An 11468-nucleotide genomic window follows, 5' to 3' on the forward strand; every position below is an offset into this window, starting at 1 on the left:
GAGCAATCTGGAGGACAACCAGGGTTTGAATCCAGGTTTCCCTGACTTCTGCCACCATAGGGCCTCCTCTTCTTTCCCCTTTTAAGTTTCTATTTTATCAAATGTAAAAATCACCTCTGAAATTAGGGAACGAATAAATAAATGACATCCAGCTTTATTTCCTGTTTCACCCTCTCTCCACAAGTCCAGGGGAAAGTGAATAGTAAAATTAGGCGTGGGCAAGGGAGGGCATGTTGCCCTCTGCTGCTGCAAGGCTGGTTGGTCCAGTCAGACTCCCTCTCCCTCCTGCTTTTAGCTAAGAACAGGATCTACTACATAACTTATACAGTCCTATACAGCACGACAATGTGGGACCCCTTGCTCAAAACTTACTAAAATATGAAGAAATGAGCGGAGACCACTAAACAAAGCGTAAGCCCTTCTAGGCACGGGGGTGAGGGCTCAAACATAGGACCGTACTTGAGCCCTGGCTAGGAGTTTCTATTTTTTCTAAGTGCAGTCTCTGGCTTTGCAGATTCACAGCCTTGCTCTGACGAAGAAGGCTGCTCAGAAGTCTTCCTGCCCACCGACAGCGACTACGACTCCAGTGACGCCCTGAGCCCCCGAGACCTGGACCTGGTCTACCTGTCATCGCACGACATTGCCCAGCAGTCCCGAAACGGACTCAGCGGCAGTGCCCCCGACGTTCTGCAGGTGCACGATATGAAGCCTTCTTCGGGGCCAGGCCAAGACACCAACCACTCATGCGCCGAGCTCCTGCACAACCTGACCCTCACAGGCCTCCCGCCCAAGAACCACGCCAAGATGGCGCCAGGAGCGCGGCCGCCGCTGGGCTTCCTGGGAAAACGGAAGTCGGCCAAGCAGCCGCACTACGGCGGCTTCAGCCGCCATCACCGCTGGTTGCGCATGCACAGCGAAACGCAGTCGCTGTCGCTGTCAGAGGGCGTGTACACACAGCACCTTTCCAGGGCCTGCGGCCTGCCTCAGGAGCCTGAGGAGGCCGAGCGACTAGGACCTGCCCCCGAGGGGCCACGGGGCCTGGCTCTGGCCCATGCTGCCAGCCTCCCGGAGGAGAGGAAGAGCAGCCTCCAGGACCCTAGGCCTGCAGTGCACCACATCTACGTGGAGGCCTACCCTGCAGCCCTGGTGGACACCAAACCCTGGGCTGCCTTGAGCCCTGCCGTTGTAGGCCCCTCAGGCCTGCCCAGTGCCGCTGGCCCGGAGTTGAGCCCAGAGGACCCTACCACCTCCCCTGTGTCAGAGATACTCAGCAGCATGCTTTAGAGAGGTCTACAATTGGCCGTCCACTTTTCACTGCGAGTCCCTGCATTTTCAGCCTACCCCAACCCGTCTCCACCCATGTTTTCACCCAATTTGAACTGCTTTCAAGGTTAAAAATCCAAAGGTTAGAGGTTCAAGGTCCTCTTTTTTAGAGTTGGAGTGGAGGCAAGAGTGGCCAGTCTCATACCCAGCTCAGCCTATAAAGGACATAGAAGAGCTTTGGTGTCAGCATGGAGTCCTGGAACACAAGAGTTCAAGCATACCATCCTGTTGGTCGCATCTGTGGCAGAGGTTTGTTGTTCAGTTTCTAAGACGTGTCCAGCTTTTTGTGATGCCATGGACAGCTGCAGGCCATGCTCCTCTGACCTCTACCTTCTCCTGGAGTTTGTTCAAAGTCATGTCCATTGAGTTGGTGATCCTATCTAACCATCTCATCCTCTGCTGCCCTCTTTTCCTTTTGCCTTCAATCTTTCCCAGCACCAGGGTCTTTTCCAGTGAGTCCACTTTTCGCACCAGGTGACCAAAGTATTGGAGCTTCAACTTCAGCATCAGTCCTTCCACTGAATATTCATGGTTGATTTACTTAGGATCGGCTGTTTGGGTCTCCTTGATGTCCAAGAGAGTCTCAACAGTCTTGTCCAGCATTTCAATTCGAAAGCATCTATTCTTCAGAGCTTTGCCTTCTTTATGGTCCAACTCTCATATCTGTACATGACTACTAGAAAAATCATACCTTTGACTATATGGATCTTTTTCTACAGAGATCATGCTGTTTTTTAATACCCTGTCTGGGTTTGTCATAGCTTTCCTTCAAAGGAGCAAGCATCTTTTAATTTCATTGCTGCAGTCACCATCCACAGTGATTTTAGAGCCCAAGAAAATAATATCTGTCAATGCTTCAACTTTTACCCCTTGTATTTTCCATGAAGTGATAGGACCGGTTGCCATGATCTTAGTTTTTTAAATGTTGGGTTTCAAGTCAGCTTTTTCACTCTTGTCTTTCACCTTCATCAAGAGACTCTTCACTTTCTGCCTTTAGAGTGGTATCATCTGCATATCTGAGGTTATTGATACGTCTCTTGGCAATCCTGATTCCAGCTTGTGATTCACCCAGCCTTGCATTTCCCATAACATTCTCTGTGTAGACATTAGATCAGCAGGGTGACAATATACAACCTTGTACGCCTTTCACAAATTTGAACTTGTCCGTTGTTCCATGTCTGGTTCTGTTGCTTCTTGACCTGCATACAGGTTTCTGAGGAAACAGGTAAGGTGGTCTCATAGTCCTATCTCTTTAAGAACTTTCCACAACTTATCATGATCTGCATAGCCAAAGGCTTTAGCATAGTCAACAAGCAGAGTTAGGTGTTTTTCTGCCACTCCCTTGCTTTTTCTGTGATCCAACAGATGTTGGCAATTTGATCTCTGGTTCCTCTGCCTTTTCTAAATGCAGCTTGTATATCTGGAAGTTCCTGGTTCACATACTGCTGAAGCCTAGCTTGAAAGATTTTGAGCATTACCTTGCTGGCAATGTGGAATGAGCCCAATTGTACAGTAGTTTGAATGTTCTTTGTCATTGTCCTTTGGGATTGGAATGAAAACTGACCTTTTCCAGTCCTGTGACTGCTGCTGAGTTTTCCAAATTTTCTGGCATATTGAGTGCAGCACTTTAACAGCATCATCTTTTAGAATTTCAAGTAGTTCAGGTAGATTAAGATTTTAAATAGTTCATCAGCTCCAGTAGTTTTGTTTGTAGTAATGCTTCCAAAAGCCTACTTGATTTCACACTCCAGGATGTCTGGCTCTAGGTGAGTAACCACAGCATTGTGGTTCTCTGGGTCATTAAGACTTTTTCTGCTTATTTCTATGTATTCTTGTCACCTCTTCTTAGTCTCTTCTGTTTCTGTTAGGTCCTTCCCATTTCTGTCCTTTATTTTGCCCATCTTTGCATGAAATGGTCCCTTGATGTCTCCAATTTTCTTGAAGAGATCTCTAGTCTTTTTCATTCTGTTGTTTTCCTCTATTTATTTGCATTGCTCTTTTAAGAAGGCCTCTTTATCTCTCCTTACTGTTCTCTGGAACTCTGCATTCAGTTGGGTATATCTTTCTCTTTCTCCCTTGCCTTTTATTTCTCTTCTTTCTTCTGCTGCTTGTAAAGCCTCCTCAGATAGCCACTTTACCTTCTTGCATTTCTTTTTAGGGGATGGTTTTGGTCACTGTCTCATGTACAATGTTACAAACCTCCATCCACAATTCTTCAGGCACTCTATCAGATCTAATCACTTGAATCTATTCATCACCTCCACTGTATAAGAGATTTGATTTAGGTCATACCTGAATGGTCTTCCCAGGTGGCTCAGACGGTAAAAATCCACCTGCAGTTCAGGACACCCATGTTCAACCCCTGGGTCTGGAATTGGTTGTCTGGCATGGCAACCCGTTCCAGTATTCTTGCCTGGGGAATCCTGTGGACAGGGGAGCATAGCAGGCTACAGTTCATGGAGTCACACAGAGTCAGACATGACTGAGCAACTAACACACACACCTGAATAGTCTAGTGATTTTCCTACTTTCTTCAATTGAAGCCTGAATTTTGCAATAAGGCACTAGTGATCTGAACCACAGTCAGCTCCAGGACTTGTTTTTGCTAACTGTATACAGCTTCTCAATCTTTGGATGCAAAGACCATAATTTATCTGATTTCAGTTTTGACCATCTATTGATGTCCGTGTATAGTCATCCTTGGGTTGCTCGAAACAGGTGTTTGCTCTGAACAAACAAACCATGTTCTCTTGACCAAACTGTTAACATTTGTCCTGCTTCATTTTGTATTCTAAGGCCAGACTTGCCTGTTATTCCAGGAATCTTGATTTCCTACTTTTGCAGTCCAGTCCATGATGAAAGGACATCTTTTCTGGTGTTATTTCTAGAAGGTGTTACAGGTCTTCATAGAATCAGTCAACTTCAGCTTCCTTGGCATCAGTGGTTGAGACATAAACTTGGATTACTGTGATGTTGCATGGTTTGCCTTGGAAATGTACTGAGATCATTCTGTCATTTTGGGGGCTGCACCCAAACGCTGCATTTCAGACTCTTGTTGACTAGGAGGGCTACTCCATTTTTTTCTAAGGAGTTCTTACCCACAGTAGTATATATGATGGTCATCTGAATTAAACTCCCTTATTCCTCTCCATTTTAGTTGACTGCTTCCTAAGATGCCAGTGTTCATGCTTTTCATATCCTGCTTGACTGTGTCCAATTTATTCATGGACCCAAACATTCCTGGTTCCTATGCCTTATTGTTCTTTATAGCATTGGACTTTACCTTCACAACCAGACACATGCACAACTGAGCATCATTTCTGCTTTGCCCCAGCCACTTCATTTTTTCTGGAGCTATTAGTAATTGCCTTCTGCTCCTCCCCAGTTGCATATTGGCCACCTGGTTTGGGGAGCTTATCTTCCCGTGCCATATCTTTTTGCCGTTTAGTGCTGTTCATGGGGGGTGTCTCAGCAAGAATACTGGAATGGGTTGCAACTCCTCTAGTGAACCACAGATTGTCAGAACTCTTCACTATGGCCCATCTGTCTTGGGTGGCACTGCACAGTATGGCTCAGCTCATAGCTTCATTGAGTTATAAAAGCCTCTACACCATGACAAGATTGTGATCCATGAAGGGCTTGGCCAAAGTAGGACAACCCAAGAGCCACCCTCAGCTCTGCAGCTGGCTCTGTAATCTGACTCCTGAGTTTAGTCTCTTTCAAGCATTTGTGATTGATAGGAAGGAGATTTACAGATGAAAATAAGATTAGCATTGTTTTTCCCTCCATTCCAAACCTTTAGAAGAGTTTGAGGAAAGAAGCCCAAGTTGTCTCTCTAGGGAACAGGGTCAGTGGCCTTTTCCTGGGTTCCCTGTCAGATAAACCAAGTTGATTCAAAGTGCATGTTTCTCAGCAGCTCACCAAATCCAGTCTCTCCATTAGCACTGATCTGATTATTAGGCCTTGGATAGGCCTTTTCTTCAATTTAGTGCTGTGTGGAAACCTCCAGAAACGAAAGTAGAGGAGGCATCTCTTCTAGCTCTCTCTTGCAAAGATAGAATAGGCCAGGAAGCAGCCCATTCTGTCCATTCAGATCCCATTCAAGCATGAAAATGTGCCATGAATTATTCCTGGGTGCAAGGAGATGGCCGAGTTAAGTGAAAGTCTGGATTGGAGACAAGACAAGGGGAGGGAGATGGAGATATGTGCAAAATTGTATTTCCTTTCCAGTCCGGAATAAGCAAAGCCATGGGGGCTGTGACCCTGAGAATGATAATGGATCTGTTTCAGGTTCTTAGGTGATAGATTTGTAATTGGACAAGAAACTGCCCTTCAGACATGACCAGGCAGGGGTGGAATTTTCTCAGTGACTCAGGCACATCTCCTCACCCCCACACAGGTCATCAGATGGACTGTCCAGAGTTTCGGACAGCCTGTGTTCCCTTTTTCAATCCTCAGTCAGTTTTGCTCCTAGATCAGCTGGCCCACTGGCCTTGGGAAAAATCTTAAAAGGCCTTGTCAGTGGTTCCATGGCTATGCCCAAAGACACCCAAAAACCTTGCTTTGGTCTCAATGACTTCCACCTGCCTTTCTCACAAAGGAGAAACCTAAATCAAAGAGCAGTTACATTGCACATTCACAGGCATGAGTCCTCTCTCCTTTCCTGGAGCCAAGATCCATTCAGTTCACTGATACTCTAAATGGTCCTTTTCTGCTTCACAGGCATTTTGGTTAAGTATTGCTCTTTACGGTCCTACCCTTGTCCCCACAGTTCTGCCATTCCTTCTCATGGGAATTCATACAGGGTCACCTGTTCACAATGTTATTCTGATCCCTTCCATTTTTAAAACATTTGATTTATACGTAAGTAATTATCCTGGTGTATAGGTACAGATTTGGCCTGTGGCCTATGGTTGTTAGAAAACTAAAGCCCAGAGCTCAGTCTTTAAGAGATTTTATACTCAATGAGCCCACTCCCCACCCCCAGAGAATCTTGATCAGAATCACTGCAACTCCTTTCCCAAGCCTGGAAGGATTTTAAAATGAATTTTATTCTGCTCTGATTGTATTCTATTCTAGAACTAGAATAGACCATAAAATCAGTCTTAAATCCTGGCATTTACAGATGAGGCAGTTAAGGCCCAGAGAGATTAAGTGACTTATTCAAGGTCACAGAGCTAGTTTTGTCTCAGAGTTAGGGTCAGAACCCAGAACCATTTCCTTTAGGGCAGACTGTCCCATTGGTAATTGGTACATACCTAATCAGCTTTTGATTGTCTATATTCTACTTACTTAGTTTGCAGATCATTTATCTACTTCTAATTCCAAATTCAACTCTTTTTCTCCACCTTTATCTAACAAATTTCCAATATCACAGAGCTCCTTGTTGCTAGAAAATGCAAATTTCATACAATAGATATCTAAGCTAATTAATTAATTATATTAAGTTAAAACATAATCAGGAGAAATGCATTTAAACTTGCTTACCATATGACTCCAATTTAAAAACAAAAATAAAACAAAATTGTCTCCACTCAGTTTCTACTTATCTCTTAATATAAGACATTATGTACATTGAATGAGTATGTGAGATGAGATGCTGAAATTGTCAAGGACTCAGAAACCAAGCCATTCCCTGGTCATTACCTTTCTGGTGGCATGGAAAGAAGTTTGTGACTGAACTAGATAGGAGGCATTTGACAGGCAACCAAAGCAAAGACTGACTCATCCTTCTGACCCCCTCATTCAGTCAGCACATTTTGATACATTGGGCCAAATAATGACTCATTAAGTAAAATGGCATTAAATTCAAACCCACTAATCTATATTATGGACATGGGGTTTTTTTTTTTCACTTTCTATAAGGAAAAGAGAAGCATGCCTGTGAAGTGAATAAATGAATGTTAGATTTCAGTGGGCATACTCAATCAGCTTGAAAATGCATTTTCCTAGCTATATTCCTATTAGAAAAGTGGACATTATATCCTCGATAATCCACTATTTGTTCACGGAGATTCCCTCCACCCATACCTCCACTTTACAACTTCTTGTGAGCCTAGTTTCAATTAATACCTTCTTATGAGAAATAAATGTGTCCTCCAAATCACAGTCCTTTATTCAGCTGTCTGGTCTTCTCATTTTAGAGTCTTTACAAAGTTTAAGGATGTTTTGTTTGTTTCTTTTGCTTTGTCTTATCAGCTTTGTTTTGTTTGTTTCGGATGTGATAGACTTTTGTCTTTTATTCTTTTTAAGTCCAACCAGGGAGCCTCTGGAGGAAACATTCCTGATTCAGATCTTCTTTTCCACAGTGTTTCTCCCATGGTTAATTCTCACCTTTATGAAACCCTCAAAAACCACTGGTCAAAGTCTTCCCTGGGACTCTATTCTAAGTCCCACAGAAAACAAAGTAATCAAGTGTGAAACAGATTCCCAGGCCGCAGGAGCTCACATTTTGCTTTGAGTATAGCCGTCATCATCATGCATTACCTTATCCATGTCTTAGGAGAAGGGGGAGCCTGTCGCCTCAACCAGGCCCACACAGTGTACATTGGGCTAGACATCTTTGGTTTCACTCTTGCTATCTATTCATAAAAGAAGATAGCCTGGAAAATGCAACTCATCGATACCTATGCTCAGTCATCATTTACAAGGTTATCACAGCATTTTTCTTGATGAAGGTACTTGGGAGACAGTCATCAAAAACATCCACTCTGGGGAGTGGGTATTTTAAGAAGTGATTATTTAAGATAAGAACCATTCCATTTTAAGAACATTCACTAATGTTCAAAGCAATAACTACATTGGAGAAAATGGTTCCATGTGGTTTAAAAGTTGAAGCCAGTTAGTAATAATATTCTTCCAGCCCCCATTCCTAAAGGATCTCAAAGCACTTTATGAAAAGCACTGACTGAAGCCTTGTTGTACTCCCCTAAAAAGACCTTGTCCTGGAGCCACCTGGCAAACACCTACGCCATCCTTGCCAGGAGATCATGCCAGACAAGTGGGAAAGAGGACTGGCTTCTCATTCATTGTTCTCCTGCCACATGAATGTGCACCCTGGTGAATGCTGAGCTCTTCCCTCGAAGACGGTTTTAGACAAGTAGGCCTACAAGATAATCCCACCTCCTTGGCGCTGTCTCATTCTCCATGCTCCACCCTAGATGCACTCCCTTTTTCTTGGATAACTGTCAACTCGAGCTGTTAGGGGGTCTGTAGGGCATTTCAGTTCCCCAGTTCTGTTAACAGCACACAGAATTCACTGGCTTTTTAAGACTGATACTTGTTCGAAAGTTGATGTCATTATTCTGCAGCTCGCTCAACTTTGCATGTAGCAGAGCTACAGCAGACAATGTGCATCTCTTGGTATATTTATTTATTGGACTATAACATACCAATTAGAGAGGGTAGTTATAGATTAACAAGAGAGCACTCTCAGAGAATTGAAAGTGCTACATTGTCACTTTATAACGTCTAAATATTTTTCCAGATGATTCAATTAAGCAAATCGGAACTTTTTTCTGGTCATACCTTTAAGGAAATTTTTAAAGGAACTATTTGGAAAGCAGTGATACCTCTTCACAGGTAGTAGGGTGAACAAGGCAAAAACTTGTTTCATTGCCGGTCTCCTCTCATAAGATGTTCAAACACATGGCTTATGACTGTTAAGCTAAACTTCAATGCGGCCTTACAAACAACAAGGGTAGTGTATTTGAAACTATGTGTACAGCTTGGAAACTTATTCTAAGATCTTAATTCAGAGCTTTTCTGAGGTGTTGAACTTTGCCATTAGCAAAAAGTATTTTTAGAAAAATCCATTGACTGTTTATAAAGCACTGATTTTGCCATATTTCAGGTCTCTGGTTTTTCCACCACATCTGCACACAGTAGTTATATTTTTTTTAATTATTTCTTCCATTTCCATTATTAATGAATTTGTAAACTGGTTAATCATATAAGTAGACTGTGACAATATTCTCTTTGGACAAAGGAAGGAGATTTGTTGTTATTTGTTTTCAATATTATCCTATGGTCTTTACTCTCTAGATATATACATTTTTTTTTTATTTTAGGAAAAATCAATATTTAACTTAGTGGCAAATGTTAAGAAGCTATTAGTTAATACTCTGCTCCTCTTCCTTCATCCTATGACATAAAAGTCTGAATATGGTTTCACAGTTACCACCATCCAGTAGCTGATTTACAAAACCAAGACCAGCAAATTGTTGCATTATGTCACTCTGAGTTGCTGTGCTGCTTCTTGCCCTGTGACAAAACTGGTGTTTGGGAGCTCTCATGTATATGGTCACAGCATCAGTTTCATGTTTTTGATGGAAAACGAATTTAAAGAAGTGTGGGAGTGGGGTGGGAGAGCAAGCGTGCTTTATAGAAAAAATAATTTAAGTGACTTTCTATTAGGCAGTGTTTAACTGCTTTCTGCCTAAAGTGTACATAGTAATCTGGCTGATTATTGGTTGCTATTTGTTCAGAATTTATTGTATCTTGTTGCTACATATGCAACTGAGTCTATGTAAAAGTTTAAACTTCGGTATGTCATCCGCACAATTTTGTGTGCTTTAAACCTCTGTAAATGTACAGAAGAATCATGTACCGTGTGTTAAATGTGACCTCCAATCTTGAAACAATAATATTTTGTAGTATGTACTTTTGCAGGCTATTTGAGCATTTTAAATAGATATTGTAACTGGCCAGTACCCTCAGTCAAAACCAACACTGGTGAAATGCATGCCTCTTGAGCCTACCAATTTATATGAGGTCAGAGGTTAATAAGAATTAAGATAATTTTTCTAATGGCAAGTATTTTTGATAATTTCCTACCTGCCTAATTGTATCTGAAAGAAAAATTGTCAACAGAAGAAATCTTACCCGTCAGAGGGAATAACTTTATTTCATAAGCATTAGATAGTACTAATATACTTTATATCTAATTTGATGTTGTTGAAACCTAGTTCAAGGAGGAAGAAGTCAAAAATGTTGTTGATTCTTCATAAGATCTTTTGTTGTTTAAAGGACAATTTCTAAGCCCTTGTCTTCAGTGTGAAAAAATGTCAATTAAATAATAAACTAATAGAATTGTCAGTACTTGGCTTACCTGTTTTTCCCAAGTCTCTATGAAGACAAAGATTTTTCAGTCTGAATTTTTAAAATCTCACTGAAACTTTGAAAGAGTTACTATTTAGGGCATTGTCTTGACAATTATTGGAAAACTCTGGCCCTCTATCAATCAATAGCAGTTGAGTAATTTCTCTTGTACAGTTGGTTGGTGTCAAGTATTGAAAATACAGCAGCAAACCACCGTGGCAAATACTCTCATCAGACTGCACCCAAGAGCTCAGACATCTTAACCTTAGCCCTCTTCCACTGCGTGCATGTTTAAATGTCTTCAGTGCATTTCTGCATGCGCTGTCCTATCTCTCTCTCTGCCTTTATTAATACACCCACAGAGCTCTTCCCTTACCCCTACTCCTTCTGGCTGAGATTTGAGATTTCTTCTGTGTTTGAGAATACTACAAACAGATTACTTCAATCCCAGGAACTTGCACAAAGGTCCTCTTGGATTCCCGAGAACAGGAAATATACTGCTTTGGACTATATATTTGTCTTATGTTGTTTTACAGAATTCTTTTTAATACACACACACACAAATTCAACTTTTTTGGCATGTTTGTGGTCGGCTTTCCTGACAGCCTCAGAAGGCTGTTCTGTTGTCCTGATAAAACGCGCTGTTTTCCCTATGTAAATTGTCTTCTTTCTAAGCAAACCATTACTTTCTCTCCCTAATTCTCTCTTTAAATAAAAGTTTACCTTCTTTTTCAAACCAAACAGATGACACTTCTCTTTGATATCCCCTTTCTTCTATGGACACTCCTGGGGAGGTGTTGGGAGAGGGACAGAACAGAGTAAGGGCAGGTCTTTCAAATTCAAGCCAAGTAAGAAGTGAGCCTTCATTGACTGCTTAAGCCCTTTTGATAAAATATGCCAAGCAATATGAAGTATTTCCATCTGCCAGCGAGAAATAATTCCTTCTTCTCCAGAAAAATTTTCGAAAATCATGTTAGAGAATTAGGCAAGCTTAAACCAGGAGTTTCTTATTGATTTACAGTGACTGCCAGTCAGGGGAAAACACT

The 11468-nt window shown here is 42.0% G+C and overlaps 1 protein-coding gene across 1 annotated transcript in view; it reads left to right on the forward strand.

The window, feature by feature from the left end:
- Positions 1 to 11149, forward strand: part of ANKFN1 (ankyrin repeat and fibronectin type III domain containing 1) — a 295344-nt gene extending 284195 nt beyond the window's left edge. Inside the window, exon 19 of the mRNA XM_070478482.1 lies at positions 515 to 11149. Coding sequence (XP_070334583.1) covers positions 515 to 1284 — 770 coding nt within the window. The 3' untranslated portion in view covers positions 1285 to 11149. The remainder of the gene's footprint in view (positions 1 to 514) is intronic.
- Positions 11150 to 11468: the final 319 nt, after the last annotated feature.

The sequence above is a fragment of the Odocoileus virginianus genome, chromosome 17 (genome assembly GCF_023699985.2).
Source record: "Odocoileus virginianus isolate 20LAN1187 ecotype Illinois chromosome 17, Ovbor_1.2, whole genome shotgun sequence".
Taxonomy (NCBI): Eukaryota; Metazoa; Chordata; class Mammalia; order Artiodactyla; family Cervidae; genus Odocoileus; species Odocoileus virginianus.